At 45.5% G+C, this 20,593-nt stretch overlaps 3 protein-coding genes across 3 annotated transcripts; all 3 read left to right on the forward strand.

Moving 5' to 3' along the window:
* Positions 1 to 1,795: 1,795 nt before the first annotated feature.
* On the forward strand, positions 1,796 to 4,250 carry LOC123169837 (60S acidic ribosomal protein P0). The gene is made up of 5 exons (XM_044587703.1): positions 1,796 to 2,200; positions 2,284 to 2,352; positions 2,914 to 3,012; positions 3,100 to 3,492; positions 3,932 to 4,250. The coding sequence occupies exons 1-5, from the start codon at positions 1,943 to 1,945 to the stop codon at positions 4,073 to 4,075; spliced, it is 963 nt and encodes a 320-aa protein (XP_044443638.1). The 5' UTR covers positions 1,796 to 1,942; the 3' UTR covers positions 4,076 to 4,250.
* Positions 4,251 to 12,331: 8,081 nt separating this feature from the next.
* Positions 12,332 to 16,035, forward strand: LOC123167289 (uncharacterized). Its single transcript, XM_044585125.1, has 2 exons — positions 12,332 to 12,511; positions 13,492 to 16,035. The coding sequence occupies exon 2, from the start codon at positions 13,744 to 13,746 to the stop codon at positions 15,688 to 15,690; it is 1,947 nt and encodes a 648-aa protein (XP_044441060.1). The 5' UTR covers positions 12,332 to 12,511; positions 13,492 to 13,743; the 3' UTR covers positions 15,691 to 16,035.
* Positions 16,036 to 16,057: 22 nt separating this feature from the next.
* Positions 16,058 to 19,710, forward strand: LOC123167290 (2-succinylbenzoate--CoA ligase, chloroplastic/peroxisomal). The gene is made up of 10 exons (XM_044585127.1): positions 16,058 to 16,476; positions 16,703 to 16,775; positions 16,985 to 17,153; positions 17,283 to 17,381; positions 17,507 to 17,604; positions 17,783 to 17,976; positions 18,053 to 18,177; positions 18,308 to 18,678; positions 18,805 to 19,013; positions 19,357 to 19,710. The coding sequence occupies exons 1-10, from the start codon at positions 16,286 to 16,288 to the stop codon at positions 19,481 to 19,483; spliced, it is 1,656 nt and encodes a 551-aa protein (XP_044441062.1). The 5' UTR covers positions 16,058 to 16,285; the 3' UTR covers positions 19,484 to 19,710.
* The last annotated feature ends 883 nt before the right edge of the window (positions 19,711 to 20,593 follow it).

The raw sequence follows: 20,593 nt of genomic DNA on the forward strand, positions 1-20,593 counted from the left end.
TGTCGTGGTCTTCATCAAGCCAACTGAACTTGAGGCTACCACCTGCAGGGCGATCTTGAATCTGTTTGGCCAAGCTTCCGGTTTGTCTGTCAATATGGCCAAGAGTATGGTGCTTCCCATTCGATGTTCTGATGACGAGATTGAGCTTCTATCCACTATGCTGGGATGCCTTACCGCTCCTTTCCCGTGCAAATATTTGGGTCTGCTGTTGACACTTCGGAAGCAAAATGCGGTGCAGCTCCAGCCGCTGGTGGATCGTCTGGGCGACAGTTTGCCTCTCTGGAAGGCGGCGACTATGCCAAAAAGCGGACGACTACTCTAATCCAATCTATGCTCTGTGCAATCCTAGTCCATTCCATGTTAGTGCTCGATCTACCTGTGAAGACTCTTGTGGCCCTCAACAAGATTTGCCGAGGTTTTCTGTGGTGCGGTAAAAAAGATGCGAGAGGAGGCAACTGCGCTGTCGCTTGGGATGTTGTGTGCACGCCCAAGTGGGGGGTGGGGTGGCTTGGGGGTCCCGAATCTGCAATGGCTCAACAGGGCCCTGCGAGCCAGATGGGCTTGGCTGCAGCGTGCGGACCGATCCCGATCGTGGGCTGAGTTTAACATCCATGTTCCGGCAGAAGCACTGGGCTTAGTTCATGCGGCGGCACACACTACCATTGGCAATGGCAAGTCTACCTTTTTCTGGGATGCTAGATGGTGACGGTTGGAGAATTGAGGAGACTGCACCCACAGTACATGGCTTGATTCCGGACCGGATTAGAAGATCAAAGCTTGTCGTCGATGCTCTACCCAATGACAGCTAGGTTCGTGACCTTGGCCCCAACCTTTTGCCCCGAGCACTGAACGAGTTCATGCGGTTATGGACCCTAATCTCCGGAAGACAGCTTTTGAATGACGTTGAGGACGTGGTGTCATGGTCTTGGGAGAAGGACGGACAGTTTTCGGCTAGATCTGCCTATGCCGCAGGATTCATGGGGCGTGTGGTCTCCCCATCAGCGGCGTTCACCTGGAAGTCGAAGGTGCCCTTGCAATGCCGTTTTTCACTTGGCTTGCCCTCAAGAACAGATGCTGGACGTCGGACCGGCTGGCCCGCCGTGGACTACCTCACCAGGATTCCTGCCCTCTTTGTAACCAACATGACGAAACCATTCAGCACCTCCTTGTTGGCTGTGTCTTTGCTAAGCAGATTTGGCATTGGATGGGGAGCATCACGGGCCGGCCTGACTTCGAGCCCCAGGATGGAGAAGGCCTTGGCGATTGGTGTCTTCGTCAGGATCGTTGCTCTGCCCATCGGAAGTCCACTCGCGCTAAATGCCTACTTGGGATGTGGAGTATTTGGAAGCACCGAAATGACATCGTGTTTAATGGGGCTGTCCCGTCACTCACTGCGGTCTTACTTAGGATTAGAGAGGAGGGTGCTCTCTGGGTTAGGGCTGGCCTCATGAAAGGCAACACAACACGGCAGGTTTTGATGCAGAGGACGGTGGGCCAGATCATGAGTAGTGACTTGTTTGCCTGGTGGTGTCGTAAATCCCGGCATGTAATTATATGCTGTAATCGTGGATTTGGGAGTCTTCCCTCTTTCTTCTTTAATGAATGATACGCACACTCGTGCGTATTTGAAAAAAAAAAGAGAATAGTTTAGCAGGCCCGTTATTTTTTTCGGCCGAAGCGCCCATCCATTTTGTAAGCAGCTCAGCAAGCCCATCCGGCCCATTTCAGCATCGCAACCCTAGCCAAGCGCAAGCCACAGGACACTGGCAGCTATAAATACCCAACCCCTCAGCAACGAAACCCTAGGTTAAAGCGACGCCGCCGCCGCAAGCCGTCCGCCTCGCTCTTCTCCCGAGCCTGGTCCTCATCCTCTCGCCTCTCTCCCCCCACACAGGCTTAGCAATCTAGCGTTAGCGCCTCCGTCCATCTCGTAGCTGCTTCGATGGCGATCAAGAGGACCAAGGCCGAGAAGAAGATCGCGTACGACCAGAAGCTCTGCCAGCTGCTCGAGGAGTACACCAAGGTGCTCATCGCCGTCGCCGACAATGTCGGCTCCAAGCAGCTCCAGGAGATCCGCAAGGGTCTCCGCGGCGACTCCATCGTGCTCATGGGCAAGAACACCCTCATCCGCCGCTGCATCAAGGTGCACTCGGAGAAGACCGGCAACAAGGACTTCCTTGAGCTCAGCAACCTCCTCGTCGTAAGCCGCCGGACTCGTCCCCCGCTTTTCTTTTGTTGGTTCCGCCGCGAATTTTGTGCTGAGATGGATTCTCCTATTTGTAGGGTAACGTTGGCCTCATCTTCACCAAGGGTGACCTCAAGGAGGTTCGCGAGGAGGTCGCCAAGTACAAGGTAAAATTCAGACCGGATCTGCTGTGCCCTCGACTTATTCTGCTTTATTATGTGGTGGATTGCTGGTATATATTGCGGTTAATGGAGAGAGATACCCTACGTCCGTGATGAGCAACATGTATCGCTAGAAATGTAGCCCCCCGGATGTGGTCTGTTTATTATTCCTGTATTTGATGATGCCCTTGCCTAAGTTTAGAATATTGTAAATTAGCTAGTCAAGTTCTATTATCCTGATGAATCAGTATGTCGCACAAATGCTATTTAAGTTACACAAATGTTAGTGAAGCAGTACCATTGTATTATTACCGAATCAGAATGCTGCCATGCTTTTATGTGTGCAATTTAGCTGTTTGCTAGCAACAAGTATGTATGTCAAAGTTCCATTCATTCTGTCAAATTGGCAAGTTTAGATAACAAATGGTATAAAATTGTATAGTTGATGCGTTCTATTCTTAGTATAAGCTATCTTTTTTAATGCCATCTCTTAATTTTTATGTGATTTCTTTGTCCTAAAGTTTAGAACATCTGAGGTTAATTCTTGTCTTGTTTCTTTACGCGCAGGTTGGCGCTCCTGCTCGTGTTGGGCTAGTTGCACCTGTTGATGTGGTGGTTCCCCCTGGCAACACTGGTCTGGATCCCTCCCAGACGTCCTTCTTCCAGGTTAGCATTTGCTGATAACACGTTTCAGTGGATGCTTTTGTGTCAATCACATTTTATCACAAGTTCTAACTGTGCTGTCTTGTTTAGGTGCTTAACATTCCCACCAAGATTAACAAGGGTACTGTGGAAATTACTATCCCAGTGGAGCTGATCAAGAAGGGTGACAAGGTGGGCTCCTCTGAGTCTGCCCTGCTTGCCAAGCTTGGTATCCGCCCCTTCTCATATGGACTGGTCATCTGCAATGTCTATGACAGTGGGTCTGTCTTCAGCCCTGAGGTTCTTGACCTTACTGAGGAAGACCTGATGGACAAGTTTGCTTCTGGTGTTTCCATGGTTGCCTCACTGTCCCTGGCGATCTCATACCCCACCATGGCTGCTGCGCCGCACATGTTCCTCAACGCATACAAGAATGTTCTTGCGGTTGCTTTGGAGACAGACTACTCATATGACCATGCCGATAAGATCAAGGAGTACCTCAAGGTAATTCTTGTTCTGCAATGTTCTGTTAGCACTATGATCTCTTAATTAGAAACATGCATTAGAATTTGTCTTGAAGAATAGCATGAACTGTGTGTTTATTTAGTTTAGAGTCATGTGTTGAGCTACTGATCAGCATGCCATTTATTCTTTTCTAACCAATTCTGGAGCTTAACAAGTACATATGTTTGGATTGTGTTAGCCTCTTCCTGTCTCCTTTGTGTAATCTTGCGGTGTGTGAGATGTGTCTTTAGTAGAGTCATCTTGGTGTAATACATGACATGCCATCTCAGATGGCACATGTTTCATCATATTAATTAGCAACTGCATCATTGTTAGCGTAGCTAGTCATGATCGCATGGTTCTTCCTACTATAGCCTAATTTTGAATCATGCATTTCCATGTCAGTTTTTGACACATTATGTGTTCTTCTGCTGTGCAGGACCCGAGCAAGTTTGCCGTTGCTGCCCCTGCTGCTGCTGCCTCCGGTGGTGCTGCCGCCGCTGCCCCTAAGGAGGAGGAGAAGAAGGACGAGCCCGAGGAGGAATCAGATGGCGAGATGGGATTCAGCCTGTTCGACGACTAAGCTGTGTGCCGTCCTTCAAGTCGCCAGTTTTGTTTAGTGTTGAACACTAAAGTTTTCCAAGTCCTATTATTACCTTGAACAAGAATTAATTATGCTGTTTGTTAGTGTGTATCCGAATATGTTAACGTTATGTCATGCACTTAGTTACCTATATGCATTGCTCTGCTTGTGCTTCTCTCTTTTATGTTTGCTGGGATTCACTTCGTTAGATTTTAAGTAGGCTTGTTTATCGATGTCTCCGTTCAGACAGCAAAATAATGGTATCTGTGCAAGTCAGATTTTAAGTTTTTGGGATCGAGCGCTGGTTTGGCCGTTGGATGGAATGCACCGATGCTGAAGCAAGCCTTGGCGTGTCAACCTAGCGAGCGATTTCTGTGACATCGTGTACTCTTTCAACACCACTCCTCTACCATCACGTCCTGGCGAACTCGACTAACACCACTCCTCTACCATCACGTCCTGGCGAGCTCGACGGCCAGCCACCGCATCGGCTGCCGCTGGGCCGTGGGGGCGGAGGCGTGTGAGGGATTGACAGGCAGGGATGAGTACCGTCACCACGATCGCCATGCTCCAAGTCGGGAACTGACACCTCGTAATATGATGGGACGCTTCGTCGGGGGGTCCGCGCCGTGCAGCCGATTTCATTGTGCCCTGCTGTTTTGGAGGGGAAAGGGGATCTGGAGGAGCTCCAAATCCACGGCCGCCGCTGCAACGTCGTTTTTGGGGATCACAGACTCGGTGAGATTGCTGCTCGTCCTGTTCACACACCTACTTCATACTGCTGAAATGCCTGAATTTTTAGCTTTTGTGTGTATCCATGACAACCTTCAAGGCAAATCATTAGATGGAAATGGATGTCACAAAAGCTCAGACGTTGTTTAAGCTTCGTTGGTTCATAGGCCCCAGAATACGAATTCTTTAATGTCCTCAATGATAAAATTATGAACTTTCAACCTTTTGTCAGATGGTCAAATTTTACACTATTTTTTTGTAATGTCCACATGGCAAAACAATCATGTTAAGTCTTTGTTGAGTTCCTTCTCAGATTTCAGAGTGGATTGGATTTGTAGGTCTGCTAATGTTGCCGCGCATAAATCTGCAAATGTAGGAGTAGGGGATGAACTTTGTAAGGTTTGGTTTGGGGTTTCCCCAGATTTTGTGTTGGATGTAATTTCGGATGACATTCCTAGCTTTGTTAGGTAGTTAAATAAAGCGGCGACATTAACCCTAAAATAAAGAATCATGTTAAGATGACAACATTCTATTTTTTATGTGTAAGACATGTCTGTTTTTTATCACTTCTTTGCATGGCAAAATTTACCCTTTTATTTGCAATGGAAATTTTACCTTTGTTGACATGGTAAATTTCACTACACTACCATGGGATTCTTCACTTCTATTGCCAATAGCAAAATATACTTTTTATTTACCATGGCAAATTTACACCAGATACCATGGCAAAATTACTTATATTGTCATGGCAAATTTACTTTTTACATGTCAATTTAATAGCTCATGGCATTTTTTTTGCTTTTCATGGGACCATGGTAAATTGGCCATGGCAATTTTACTTTGAGTACATTGAGCATGGCAAATGAACAAGAAACAAAGTCTACAATCATCGAGTACACTGAGCATACCATGGGGCAAAAAAATATGTGGAATGGTCATATGCCTTTTTTTTGGAAAAAGTTTCTTATACATAATAGCAAAATTTGAAACACTTTTTGGAATAGCCACACGACAAATGTATGAATTTTTTATCTTCAAAACATGTTACCATTTTAGTAACACGTCAATTTACTTTGTAGCATGGTAAATTTACTTTTATTGCGCTGACATTTTTTACATTTATTGTCATGTCAATTTTACTTTATTTTTTTGCCATGCCATTTTTTACTATTTTATTTTGATCATGGAAAATTTACCTTTTTTTCCATTGCAATTTTACCTTCATTGCCATGCCAATTTTAATTTAACATACATGGAAAATTTACTTTATGGCTTATGGCAAATTTACTTTTACGGCGCATGGTACTTCTATTGCCATGGCAAAAATAGTTTACGTTCATGGAAATTTTTGCTTTCCGCACTGTTCATGGAATTTTTTGCTTCTACGGACCATGGTAAATTTACTTTACGAGACATGGCAATTACTAGTAGACAATATATGGTGCACTTTTTTGTGTTTCACATGATGGCAAATTTTTATCCACAATTTTTATGTCTTCACGTATATAGTAAAAATGCCATAGAAATTGCAATCCATATTTTTTTGCCACCATGTACACATGCAAATTGCCATGACTTCCTTTTTTGTGCATTTTCATGAAAAAAGATCCTTTTAACCATGTCAAAATTTGCTTTTAGATTCGATGACAATTTTTGGTTTGAACCACTAGGATTTTTAGTTCTCTATCATGACAAATTTATCCCCCCCCCCCATTTGGACCATTGCAATTTTTGTATAGCATGGCAAAATCTAGACTTTTATTGATCACTGACAAAACTGGGTTTTTTAATCTCAGTACAAACTAGGATTTACCATTTTTCTTGCAAAAATGGCATGTACGGACGCTCGAGGTGGGTGTTTGTTCTTTTTTTTTTGAAATGGAGGTGCAAGATTTGCCTCATGAATTAATTAATCAAAAGAGAATTGCCCAATTAATTAACGTAAAACCGGATGGAAACCAATACAAACCAAGAATATGTGGACTTTTCATAGAGCATGCAACCCAAAAAACGCACGGCCAACCTGACAACCATACCCACCAACCCCTACACTTCTACATCATAAAGAAACCCGTGATGAGAGTACCTCAGCCGAAGACCGCGGACACCATCAAGTCCACATAGACAAGTCAAGCCATAAGGACAATCCAAGAGACCGATGAACATTCATCAAGCAGTTGCAGACGCCTTTCTTGTGGCGCCACTCTTCTTTCTTTTGCTCCTGAGAGCCTCCTACACAATCGTCTTGCCAGATCCAGGGTTAGCCGACTCTAAACATGCGAGCAAGCTAGAAGCTCTATCTAGAAAGAGAATCCCATCAACCTTGTCACGCACAGACACCACCTACCAAACGATCACGTGCGAGTGGGTAAACGCAACGTCGGAACCTCCACTGTCCACAAAGGCGAGCGACTGGTTGGGCTCCAAAGGATCATGCGCCAACATACTGACCATCTCAACATCAGCAGCCACAGGTACCACCGACATGATTGACTCAAGCGCCTCGGATTGCTCACATGACATAGGTGAATCATGTCCCTCACACGAGGTCGCCAGCGATTCGACCTGCATATGCTTCATAGACAGAGGCAACTTGTGCGCTCAGGCATAATTTGTACCATTAGAGCTACGGCCTCGATAACGACTTCGCTCTCGGAAGAAATCGTCACGACTCGCAGTGGCGACGGGCAGGATGTAGCACGAGGGGAGAAATCTCCGTAGAGGCCTACTTCCCCATGTACAGAACCGACCTAGAGCTCAGGCAATAGAGACACAACTGACACAGCCTGAAGTTTGGTGAGAGCAGCCTCTACTCTTGCCAAAACACTCCCAACTCCCGCAATGCAGTCGCGATCATGCCGAACAAATTTGTTCGATGGATCCTTCCCTAGTAACGAACAAAACATTTCTCCAGAGAGCGAACAAATTTGATGTTGGTGCTATATTGGGGGTCCTAATAGCATCTACAACTAGAATCCTCAAACCCCCTATAAGCCGGAGCGGACGACCCGGTCAAAAAACCCCGACCCAGACGAACATCTCATACCAACGCCAAACGCTCGGGCTAACCGACACCGCTCATATCCAACCCAAATCTGGGGAGACATGGGGAGGCTCGGGTGCGTCCGCCACGTCTGATCCAGCTCACGCTGGCCCGCCCCGACCTCACATATATTTGTCCTCATCTGCTCTCTGGACCAAACCCTAGCCACTCCACTTCGCCCCAAGCTCCCTTCCAGCGATCTCCGGTGTGGCGGGCAGTGGATCTGACTCCAACCACTCTTGATCAGTTGACTCGGGCGTCCCTCCATGTGAGCTGGACGAGGCTATGGCCATCCACATGGCCCTCCGCCGCTCCTAGGAGGAGTGCGCCTGACCGACGTCAGAATCTGCCGACACGAATCCATTGCGTGAGTGCAACAGGCGCTCGGATCCACCGGGGTTGGAGGCTCGAGGTCCGTCTGCCACCCCATCCCCGGTCCGCCGGTGTATGAGTGCTACAAGACTAATGTGCCCTATCGTAACAAGCAGAGGGCATGGGAGTGCGAGGCCCTCCTTGCTGCTGATGTGGCGGAGGCGGATGCAACGGCGCGCTCTTTCGCGGTAGAGGAAGCCATCATTGCCCGCACCCTCTAGAATCGACAAAGGAGGAACACACACGCCCTCGCCCGAGAGCAAGTCCAGGCAATCCGTGCCATGGCTAGAATGCCCCCAAAGAGAAGAAGGACGTTAGTGACGGGACGGACAACTCTGGCTAGGAGGAGATCCGACTTGATCCATATTGCGTCTTTGAGCGCTACTTCCATCAGAAAGACGCCAAGGGAGCCGGCAAGGGCAACCGTGGATGATCTTTGTCCATACCTTAGTATGTATGTAGAACATGCCAAATTTTGGTAGTCAGATGTCATGTATTGATGTAGTAGCCGGATGTCCAGCTGTATCAGAAGTTTACGATGCATGTGTAATATGGATTTGAGGCGTGACTGGTCACTGTCCGTGGACGTGCCCAATCACGTCCACGGACGTTTGAGGGCCCGGATTTGATGTATTCGGTTGTACATGCTCTAACGAAGTTCTGAACATAGAAAATCCTAAAATAAATTCAAAAAAATTAACCCATGTTTAAGAAAAAACTTAACATGTTTCTTACTTAAAGTTCAAAATTACAAGGAGACAAACCACCTCGGGGGGTGGGTTAGCCATACATGCTAACGTGCGGCCTCATGGATGCACCTATGAGATAGAGAGTGTGTTCCTTCGTTTGATGACCGGCCTTCAAAGATGATCTTTGCACTCTGAAAAGAGAGTAAATTCTCTATGATGCCACATACGATATGGACATAAGCGCCTTTAGTTCCTTCTTTCAGGCTTATGACTGCTCCTTGACAATTGCTGGCTACCAAAATCTTCCAAGCGACGATCTCCATAGTGAGAAATACATATTCTTTACAACCTGAGACTTCAACTGTTTTCGCTCCCCTCAAGAACAATTGTTGAGGCTCTTTTATAGACAACCTTGTTATCTCTTGCAACAACAACTATTGAATCCTTATGTTGGTTCTTCCCCACTGGTGCATCGACCGTAATTTTGATCACTCCAGCCGGTGGTGCAACCCGATTTTCCTCGAACACCGCTGATATAGAATGTTTATTCCCTGTTGTTATGTACTACCTGTTCAATGTCACGTACATAGCTCTGGACAAATGAATGAACCGACAAAGAGTGTTGCTAGATCTCTTCATGTAAAGCTTTACGTCTTGCAAACAAAATGGACCACAAGGTAACGCAACATGTCACACGTCCCTGTGGTCCCAATGTCTCAATTGTGGTATTGATGAAGTCGCGTGGGGAGTACTCAGCCGACATACTTATGTGCTCTACCAGGCACTCATCTGCCAATGCCCCCACACACCACATAACATTGCATTCGATGAGAGAGTGCCTCCAAGAGTCCTTCTCCCCATGTGATGTGCACCTGCCATTTGGGTCATGTTTGGGCAATGTCGTATGTCCGCTCTCGGTAATGTGTACTTTTCTAATCACCAAAGATAAAGCCCGATCTTTTTTGGTACCTTATCTCGCCATAGAGTTATACACTATTTTACTTGTTAGGATGGGTCTGTTGGAAATATGCCACTGGGACAACAGTAAATGTATTATTATATTCTCATGCTCATAATTAAGTTTATATTTCTGTGCTATAATTGTATTGGTTCTTGAATATGATATTCGAAGAAAACCCAATTACATGTGTCCAAACATAAACACCAATATGATCCCTAGTCACGGCTTTAAATTATAACCTTACATGTACACCTCTATCAGCATTCAAAAATACCTGAAGCTCTAGTCTAAGTATTACTGCCCATTTAGAGTTCTTGAGAAAATTGACAAAGTTTCTTACAATTGCTCCTTCCGGTTGAATGGAAGCCACATCGTACTTTCCATGTCACCCAATTGAAGAAGCATTTATCCCCCAAAGCAATACCTACTACTCGACTACCTCTCATCAACTAGGATGGAATAATATTGCTGGATCCAGAGAAGCTCTTGGAACGCACACTTATACCTCGATCTCAGGGGGATATTAGCATTCCAGTGGTTAGGTGGTTCATTAAGTGGCTCAATTTACCAGAGTCTGAAGCCACTTGGGAATATGCAACATTCACTGAGGATAAGTCTGTTGTCCGGGGGAGTTGTCAGGACATGCATATCTATTTTCGAAGAAAGCAACACATGCCACTGAGTTCAGTTAGGTTTGAACCATTTTCTTCTGGGGAGAAGCACTCTGGGTCGTACATCTGCCATCGAACATGCTACTGTCTACCTACCGCTTCATAGAGAAGGGAGAACGAGAAAATGTTGATCGGCCATCGGACGGTTGAGGACCCCGAACGCGTCGTTGTTCCCTTTCCCGCAAAAAGGTCTACAATGCTTAACTGCCAAGCTACTTTTCTTTCGTTTCTTCCATTCATTTGTAAGGCTATAAAGCTAGGATTCTAGAACCTCCGAGCTCATTCTCTTTGCTTTGGAGTAAACCCTAGCCGCCAGTGTCCCTGGAAGGGCCATATGTGTATACAAACTCGCTAAGAATTCCTCGCAATCGACCCCCAAATTAGCTATGTTCTGTGAGTTCAGTTCTTGTTTTCTGAATCTAGTTCATCAGACCACTTGGGTGTGGCAAATACTATCTAGAGAAAGAGTACCTAGAGCAAGAGGGCTAGTTCTCCAACACTTAGAGAAATGGCCTTGCAGTACATCAGTAACGAGGGAGGGTCGAAATGAAAGAATATCCAGACTTCTCGAGGGCCTTTTTTATATAGTAGAGATATCCCGAGGGCCTTTGCATAACTGGGGGGGGGGGGGGAGGGTGGTGTTCAATTTCCACTCCGGCGTCGACTATCACATCACTAGTCCATTGACGCCAATGACATGGATTGATCACCCTACATTAATCAAGACCAAATAAATTTCCTGTCTGCCTCCCTCAACATTCCTAGCCGATCTACCGCCGTGCGCTGCCATCCTAGTTGTGGAGGTACGCCGAAGCTCTACCTTCTCCCTCCCCGGCATTTTAGGATAGAGGTGTTAGCTTTTCTTACCAAAATTGGACTAACGAGCCTACTACAATCTATGAGTCGCCTCCAATTCAAATGCCGTAAAAACCCTCGCTTCATCCCCTTTCTACCCTGCAGTAGTGTAGCTAGGATTCCGAGTCAGGGTGGTCTAAGACAACAATTCCCCCCCCCCCCCCAAATGCTACATGCCAATAAAATAGTGTATAACTTGTCAAAAGCACATACTGATAATATCTTCAAAGCACATTAAAATTTATGATTAAATCTTTCTTTTGAGGAGTTTACGATTAGATCTTAATCATGCAGAAAAGAAGCAATTACATCTTATTTGTAGGAATAATAACATCCTCTCATGGCCATCAAAGTCTCAATTATACCTTCTTCCTTCGTTTTGGAGAAAAGATCATGTTGAGCTTCAAAAGAGACATAATATCTTTGGTCCTCTTCATTTTGCAACAATTTTACATTAAATCTTCAATTTGTCAATTCCTAATCGGACAAACCCATAGTAATCGATCAACACAACTACAAGTTTACAAACATTATAAAACAATTAAATTAAGTTAACTTCTTTCCTCATTTGGGGAGACTATGTGGCTCCGATTCCTCTGAAAACCACCGGGTGCAGGACACCGCTACAGCCGTTTCTTGGAATTTTTTTAAACAATCTCATGAAGCTTTTTTTTAAATCGTGAAGCTTTTATTAGTTCATCCATATTTAGAGGGATGAAAGGGAGATCATCGAGCTGGCCTAACCCAGGAGCGAGGAGCCATGAGGCCAACCTGGGCTATGGGCTTGGCCGCTTGTGTTAGTTGGGATGCTGGTTTTTTTCTTGAAGAAAATGGTACAGGGGTGAAGTATATGGGCTTTCGGCTGCAAAATTCCAGGGTGGACTTCACTGCTCTGACCACCCTCTGACTCCTCAATCAAAAGAAAAAGAAAAAACCCTGGCCACCCTCTGTTAGCCTGGTCTGGCTACGCCAGTGCTGCCTGCCCTGATCGTCCGCCGCCCCGTCCCTGTCCTCAAAACCCTAGCTCGCCCTAAACCGTGGCACCCACCGCCGCCCCTCATCCTGCGCCGGCGTTCGTCTTCCGAAGCGCAGGAGGGCCCTCGATCGATCTAGGTCAGACCTCACCGACCGGCACGCTGTGCTCACAAACTCGCATACCCTCCTACTACCAACATCAGTTCATTTTCCATTTCGTTTTCCGGGGGGTCTCAACCTCCGTAGCGCACGATCGAGTAAGAAGGGCAATCCTTGTGTGACTATGCTACAAAATGATTGCTTGGCTAATGGGGGCCATTAGTTGATCTGATGATGGCTACCTGTGGTTTATTTACTCTGTTTTATTTGGGAGGGGGGGACAGGGCTGGGGCCTGATGGTCACCATCACATGGCAATTTGGTCTTGTGGCCGTCCGGGACGGCGTAGATTAACCTGATTGAACGGTCCGCCGACACGTGGTGGCGCTCTCCACCGTTCTTTTTGTGATTTATTATAAGGTTTTATTCGGGCTGTGCATAGCGAACATTTTATATTTGAATTGTATGGCATGACTTCACTGTTTGGTTTAATGCTCTCAAGTGATGTTTTATCATTGTTCGGGTGCTGATTAGTATCTTCACGGTGTGATAAATGTTTTCTAGGTGTTATTGAGTCTCTCAGACGCTATCATTTCTATTATTGAGATGAGATCTTCTGTGAGCTTTCGTAGAAAATTTAGTACTACTTTTTTTTCCAAGTGCACGGTACTTTTTTTTCAAGATTTTAATGCGATAAACAAAAATTGAAGGATGCAATCGGACCCTCGCCACACCCTGGGGATCGAACCTGGTTGCACGGCATATTCTCTATTTGCCCACCATCATGACCACCGCGGGTTACCTTAATATATTGAAATTTATAACGAAGACACTATTCGATACATTATTTCAGTACTTAGGTTGCAAATAGTACCATATTATATAGATGCTCCATATGTCCATAAACCCCTTCCTTTTAATTTTAACTAACAAGCACACTTTTGTTCCATGCCTTTATTTCTTTAAAAGGATCTGGTCCTGATTTCTCTCTTTTTTTCCTTGGGATATGTGCTTGTATAGGTTGATATAAACAGCAAGAGGGCATCATATTGTACCAGAAAGCGCCAAAGAAGTACAGATTGCAACACAAGCGATGGGATGTAATAGTAAAAAAATAAGGCTGCGCCGGAGCAAGAACCAACTACTTTACCCAGTAAAAAGAAGTGCTTTGCTTGTAAAGAGACATCACACAATTTGGATCAATGTAGGATAAAAGACAAACTGGGTACTGTGGCCCAGCTATTTGGACGTTCTACAAGCTTTCCATTCTACATGATCCAACCTTCAAAGGAAGTTGTCGAAAATGAAAAATTCTACCATCACTGCCTGCTGATCACATCTAATACCTGTAACTTGGACCTGGCAAGAGTGAAAACTGAACTAAACAAGTTCTGGAAGCTGACTGATGACTGGGATATAAGGAGAGACGGTAGACAGAATTTCGTAGCATCCTTCAACTCAGAGGATGACCTACTAAGCTGTTTAAAGCCTCCCGATGTAGAAACATTTCTGGATGAAAAGGAGGTGAATTTCAGTGTAGCAATGTGGGATGAAGGTGATGGGGAAAAGCTTGACTTGATCAAAGAGTGGCTTTTGGTCTATGGGGTCCCAGGTGCATATAGAAACTGGAAGGAGCTATATCAAGTGGCATCTGCAGTTGGAGTTCTGCTTGAGGTGGATGAGGAAAGTTTGGAAAGTGGAGATAAGGAGCCTATTAGGTTGAGGATAGCGTTAGGAAGTCTTGTTGGTGCTCCTTTCTCTTACCACTTTGTGTTTGGATGGTCTTCTAGACTAGTCAAGTTCATGATTGAAGACAAAGTAGGAAGGATAGAAGGGCAGTGGAAGGAAGTAGAAGAACGGAATGTTAGCGTCATGAAGGAATATGCAGATATAAGAGAAGAAGGTATCGAGGTACCTCCAGGAACAGTGAATAAAGGAATCGATTTGGAGGGCACTGGAGTAGATTTCACAGGCAATTCTTCTTTGGATTTCAGAAGTTGCTCAAGCAAGGAATGTAAAGAAGAACTGAAGACCACAGAACAGAATGGTAGCGTCATGAAGGAATATGCTGATATAAGAGAAGAAGGTATTGAGGTACCTCCAGAAACAGTGAATAAAGGAATGGATTTAGAGGGCACTGGAGTAGATTTTCCAGGCAATTGTTCTTTGGATGTTGGAAGTTTCTCAGGCAAGGAATGTAAAGAAGAGCTGAAGACCACAGAAACAGCTACATTGCTGGAAGTGGCGAAGTTCATTGCAGAGTTAAGAGTTAATGAAGACATCAAGGGAAACAGCACAAGTGCTATGGCAGTGACCACAGCAAACTCGAAGATAGCAGCAACAGGGGGGCAATCCCCAAGTGAAAGCTCAGCAGGAGCTGATCATATGTCGGGTTTGGAAGATTGTTCAGACAAGGAACATCAAAAGAAACTGAAGACCTGCGATATGGCTACATTTCTGCAAGTGTCGAAGTTCACTGAAGAGTTAAGAACTGATGGAGAGATCAAAGAAAACAATGCAAGTGCTGTAGTGGGCACCAGAACAAACTCCGAGAGAGCTACAGAAGACATTCCAAAAGCTACAGAAGACTTGGCTACATTGCTGCAATTGTCGAAGTTCATTGAAGAGTTAAGAGCTGATGGAGTGATCGAAGAAAACAATGCAAGTGCTGTAGTGGGCACCAGAACGAACTCCGAGAGAGCTACAGAAGACATTCCAAAAGCTACAGAAGACATGGCTACATTGCTGCAATTGTCGAAGTTCATTGAAGAGTTAAGAACTGATGGAGTGATTGAAGAAAACAATGCAAGTGCTGTAGTGGGCACCAGAACGAACTCCGAGAGAGCTACAGAAGACATTCCAAAAGCTACAGAAGACATGGCTACATTGCTGCAATTGTCGAAGTTCATTGAAGAGTTAAGAACTGATGGAGTGATCGAAGAAAACAATGCAAGTGCTGTAGTGGGCACCAGAACGAACTCCGAGAGAGCTACAGAAGACATTCCAAAAGCTACAGAAGACATGGCTACATTGCTGCAAGTGTCGAAGTTCATTGAAGAGTTAAGAACTGATGGAGAGATCGAAGAAAACAGTGCAAGTGCTGTAGTGGGCACCAGAACGAACTCCGGTCCAGGATCTCCGGGCGGGAACATCCCTTGTCCTCGTCACCGATCTTCGTGGCGCCGACACATTGCAGGTCCCTGTTGTCATCAACTATGATCTGCCAACACATCCAGTACAATACATTCGCCATGTTCGACGCAGTGGACAGCCTGGAGGGAATGGTGTTGCTATCAGCTTCATTGCTCGTGCTGATGAGCGTGTCCTGTCTGACATCCAAAGGTTCTGCAATGCTCAGATGGTGGAGTTACCTTCCAACGTCACTGACCTCCTGTGAGCAATTCCATATGGTGTGCAGATGGCTATGTTTACTTGTTTTTGCTATCGTTGCCCGGAGAGCTGCGCAACAGCTGCATTTTGTTGAACTGTGGGAGTTGTCTTGTGGGATTGTACCTTGTTGAGTAAACCGGTATTTATGTCATGGTGGTTCGATACTGAACTTAATGTGGTGCAGATAGTTGTTTGAAATGTTTTGTTGGTTCATCTGTTGTTTACCGCCTCACGGTGGAGTACTGTAGGTCCGAGCTAATACAAAAAATGGTCGATGCGAACGGTCGACGAACGCGGTTGGTCTGACTCTGACGGGGCGTGCTAGCAGCCAAACAAGTAGCGTTCTTTTGGATTGGATTCGCAATCCTCTATACACTTCGGGACACGAGCTCCCCCTTCCGCGTCGCTCCCGCCTCATTCATTCATGGCAAGTGGCCACATCGCCCAATGCCTCGGTGGCATCCTCGCCAGCCGGGCCGGCGCTACTGTCGCCGTCTCCGGCGACCTCCGCCTCAACGGTGCTCAGCTTGTCGATGGCGTGCGCAGTCTGGCAGCCGGCCTCTTGGAGCGCGGCGTCCGCCCGGGTGATGTCGTCGCCGTCGTCGGCTTCAACAGGTACGCACAAGGCTACTGCAGCTCACATCGCCTGCCTCTTTCATTTCTTCCCCCATTTCGCATTTACTAGTCAACCATCCGTTCTTGGCCCTCCGCAAGTCAACCCTCCGCCCTCCAAAAATGCCACGGACTTGCACACAGAGCAAACAGTATCCAAATTACTTGAAACGAATCTGAGAATGGAAATTGCATCAGTATCATCAACTTTTCATGTGATTATCTGTAGCATTGAGTACATGGAGCTGTTGCTGGCCATCCCTTACATCGGAGCAATCGTTGCCCCTCTCAACTACCGCTGGGTAAGACTGTAAGAGCATTCTTCTTCCTCTAACTAGATGAACAAATCAACAACTCCACACTACATCATACAGTATGACCTGAAATCTTCCAAATGCAATTGAACTCCAACTCGTATTGCTGCATGAGTGTTTGAAGCTGGCCTTTTGCCTGAATGTGTCATTCTGAAGAATGGAAAATAAAGAATGGCGTCGTCTTTCTTCTCGTCTAGAGCTTCGAGGAGGCGGCGCAGGCGCTGGAGCTTGTGCGGCCGTCGGCGTTCATCTTTGATGGTGCTTACAGCTCATGGGCGCTCCGGCTGATGGAGAGCCAGAGCTTCTCATCCATCTGCCTTTACATCACCATCGGGGATCCTGTCAACACCGGCCAAGGTGCAAACTGTAAGTACATGCAGAAGATGGAGAGATACCTCTGTCTCTTTTCCTTTTTTGGATTGACCGCAAAATAGATCGTTACAGGATCTAAGACCGGCGTTTGTAAATGTTCTGCATTCGACATGTTATTTTCAGTTGTGTCAGTTGATCATGTCAAGAGGAGTTGCAGAGGAACCGCGGAAATGGAGCCCGTGTCGGCTCCGAGGGATGTCGCTTTAATATGCTTCACATCTGGTAAAAGCTTCCGGGCTGGTTCTTGGCTTCGATTTGTATTAAACCTTTTACCGGCAGTGCTAGAGGCTTTTCATCCCTGCATTTTGACAACACATAGGTTGAATTGATGTTTGGTCCTGATTCAGGAACCACTGGACAGCCAAAGGGCGTAGCAATAAGCCATACATCTTTGATCATTCAATCTCTTGCAAAAATCGCCGTTGTCGGCTACGGTGAGGATGATGTATGCTTTCAGGATCCATGTACCACTGTAGTTATTGAAAATTGCATTAGCTTATCCAACTTCATGCACTGCTCGCTAGGGCGTCAAATGATGCTATTAAGTTTCATGCTATTTGAGTGTAACTGCCTTTTTATTTCAAAAAATAATAATGGTTCTTATAATTATTGTATGTTCACAGGTCTACCTACATACTGCCCCTCTGTGCCATATCGGAGGGATCTCTTCATGCTTGGCCACACTGATGGCTGGAGGCTGCCATGTCCTGATACCTAAATTCGACGCAAAATCAGCTATCAAAGCAATCCAAGAACACAGAGTGACTTGTTTCATTACCGTTCCCGCAATCATGGCTGACCTCCTGTCCTATTCTCGGTAACCGATAGTGCTAAAATACAATCTAAAAGTCTAACAATGCCCAGTTTGTTGTTGACTTTCGGTACTTGGCCAGGAAAGATAAGCTATCAGGATGCGGATCGGTGACCAAGATCCTCAACGGCGGTGGTGGGTTGTCGGATGAGTTGATAAATGGAGCATCTCACCTATTTTTTAATGCTGCGATCTTTTCAGCTTATGGTATATGTTCTTACCACCAAATGCCACCTCACTTTATCTGCAGTTTCTTTAGAAATTAAAATTATGTAATCATTTTTATGCTTACTAACAGTCACATCTCTTATCTGAGTACTGAACTTGTTTTTATCAGGGATGACAGAGGCATGCTCATCGCTGACATTCATGCGTATCAACAACCCAGAGCTTCAGGAAGCCAAGAACCAGTTAAGCAAGCAATCTGAAGGTGTTTGTGTTGGAAAGCCATCACCTCCTGTCGAGATACGAATCGACAGAGATGAAAGTAACAGTAGCTCTTCACAAATGGGGAAAATCTTGACAAGAGGGTTGCACACAATGGTTGGATACTGGGGGAACAATACGGCTGATACACCAGAATCTGTTAAGAATGGGTGGCTTGACACCGGGGACACTGGATGGATAGATAGGACCGGCAAACTATGGCTCATGGGGCGACAAAAAGGCCGCATAAAAAGCGGAGGGGAAAATGTTTACCCCGAAGAGGTGCTTACTGTTTTACTCGTGTGTGTGATGTGCTCTTCAATCTTCTCAAGCTGATATATTAGGTGTTAGTTTCTTCATCTTTAAAAACAACCATGCCTAATGATCCAACATCTCAAATATTTGCAGGTGGAATTAGTGCTGTCGCAACACTCAGGGGTAGCTACAGCTGTGGTTTTCGGTGTACCGGATAGTCGCCTTGGGGAGAAAATTGTTGCTTGTCTTAGCATCAGAGATGACTGGAGATGGGTTGATGCAACAGCTGAGCACCAAGGAGAAGGCAATGAAGTGTCTGCTCATATCCTTCAAGAGTATTGCAGGATAAAAAATCTGAGCAGGTTAGCAATCCCTCCCCTCTTAATTACCGCATTTTGGAGTAGCATACCCTACTACTTGAAATCAATCAATAGATTAGGTCTTAAACAGTGCAGACAAATGAAAGAAAATGCTACTCCCTCTGTAAACTTTTATAAGACCTTTTAGATCACTACTATAAGACCTTTTAGATCACTACAAATGAAAGAAAATGCTACTCCCTCTGCAGATAATAGTAGTCACTAGGTTATTTCAGGCATGCACATATTTATTTGATATTCTTGAAGCTTTTTCTTAAAGGATTACGTATATTACTGCACGTACACTCTTTTCTCCAGTAACTTGCAGTGATCCTCTTTGGAACAGATTCAAGGTGCCAAGATTATATCATCACTGGAGTAGGCCGTTCCCAGTGACCACCACAGGCAAAATTAAAAGAGAGGAGCTGAAGGCCAAGGTCTTGGCTTGCATGCAACCGCATAGCAGTTTGTAGCTTCAGGCCGTGGACTGACAATCACGTGGGATTCTTCTCTCCACCGACCATTTCCAATGGAGTTTCAGTTTTGTACGAGTTTACATGTACGGACATGCATGGCCTAGTTTTGGATATTCGGTTGTATCGGTCATCAGCGAAGAAATAGTCTATATGAAAAAAATATAGAATCCTAAAATTATGTGTTGTATTGATTAGACCCTCGTGAGCAGAGGTGGAGCTGTGTACACTGCTGTGGGCAGGGGGGGCCTATGGCCCCCGTCTTGGATGAATTTGTGAAGGATTTTTTTGAGGAGGGCTTAGATTAGATTTTTCTTTTACCATTTGGCCCTGCTCACGAGGATCACATGTGTTACCGCACGTCACGATCTTTTTGGAACAAATTCAAGATGCCAAGATTATATCACCACTGCAATAGGCCGTTCCAGTGCCACCACGGGTAAAATTAAAAGAGAAGCTAGTGTACGTGGTATGTTAATAGGGTTATATTAGTTTGTAGGCTGAGATCTTGACATGCATGCAACCATGTAGCAGTTTGTAGCTTCAGGCCATGGACCAACAATAGCAGCAACCATGGTATGTTAATGATACAAGATTAGAAGTGTGAAAATAACACAGACCAGAGACATATTTAGTATGTCTCAGTAAAAATAGCACCATCTAAGCTAGAAGCCTTAAGGTTCGCGTATTCAGTGTGTCTCCGTGTAAACAGAAAAGTGGCGCCGCGACCAATCAAGGGCGGTGGCCTGGCCTTCCCGAAATAGGAATTTACTTCATGGGTGAGAATGCCCGCGAGGCAGTGTCTATTTGAGCCAAATTTGAATGTGATCAGGCACTGCACCTTCAACATCCCTAGTCCCAACCTTCATTTGGCTTTTCAACATGTGTCGAGCGCGTGGGGGGTGGGGGTATAGCCCCCGCCTTGGATCAATTTGTGAAGGAATTTTCTTGAGGACGACTTATATTAGGTTTTTCTTTTAGAGGATCAATTGCGTTACTGCATGTACACTGCCTTATTTTCTCCAGGAATTTGTCATGATCTTTTATGAAACAGATTCAAGATGCCAAGATTATATCACCACTGAAGTAGGTCGTTCCCAGTGACGATGA

Source organism: Triticum aestivum, chromosome 7D (assembly GCF_018294505.1).
Source record: "Triticum aestivum cultivar Chinese Spring chromosome 7D, IWGSC CS RefSeq v2.1, whole genome shotgun sequence".
NCBI lineage: Eukaryota > Viridiplantae > Streptophyta > Magnoliopsida > Poales > Poaceae > Triticum > Triticum aestivum.

Bases quoted from the DNA above. Each gene is read 5' to 3' on its own strand.
- LOC123169837 (XM_044587703.1), top strand. From the start codon at position 1,943: ATGGCGATCAAGAGGACCAAGGCCGAGAAGAAGATCGCGTACGACCAG. The intron at 3,013-3,099 runs GTTAGCATTTGC...TGTCTTGTTTAG, and splicing joins CCCAGACGTCCTTCTTCCAG to GTGCTTAACATTCCCACCAA. The intron at 3,493-3,931 runs GTAATTCTTGTT...TCTGCTGTGCAG, and splicing joins AGATCAAGGAGTACCTCAAG to GACCCGAGCAAGTTTGCCGT.
- LOC123167289 (XM_044585125.1), top strand. From the start codon at position 13,744: ATGATCCAACCTTCAAAGGAAGTTGTCGAAAATGAAAAATTCTACCAT.
- LOC123167290 (XM_044585127.1), top strand. From the start codon at position 16,286: ATGGCAAGTGGCCACATCGCCCAATGCCTCGGTGGCATCCTCGCCAGC. The intron at 16,776-16,984 runs GTAAGACTGTAA...CTTCTCGTCTAG, and splicing joins CCCCTCTCAACTACCGCTGG to AGCTTCGAGGAGGCGGCGCA. The intron at 19,014-19,356 runs GTTAGCAATCCC...TCTTTGGAACAG, and splicing joins AGGATAAAAAATCTGAGCAG to ATTCAAGGTGCCAAGATTAT.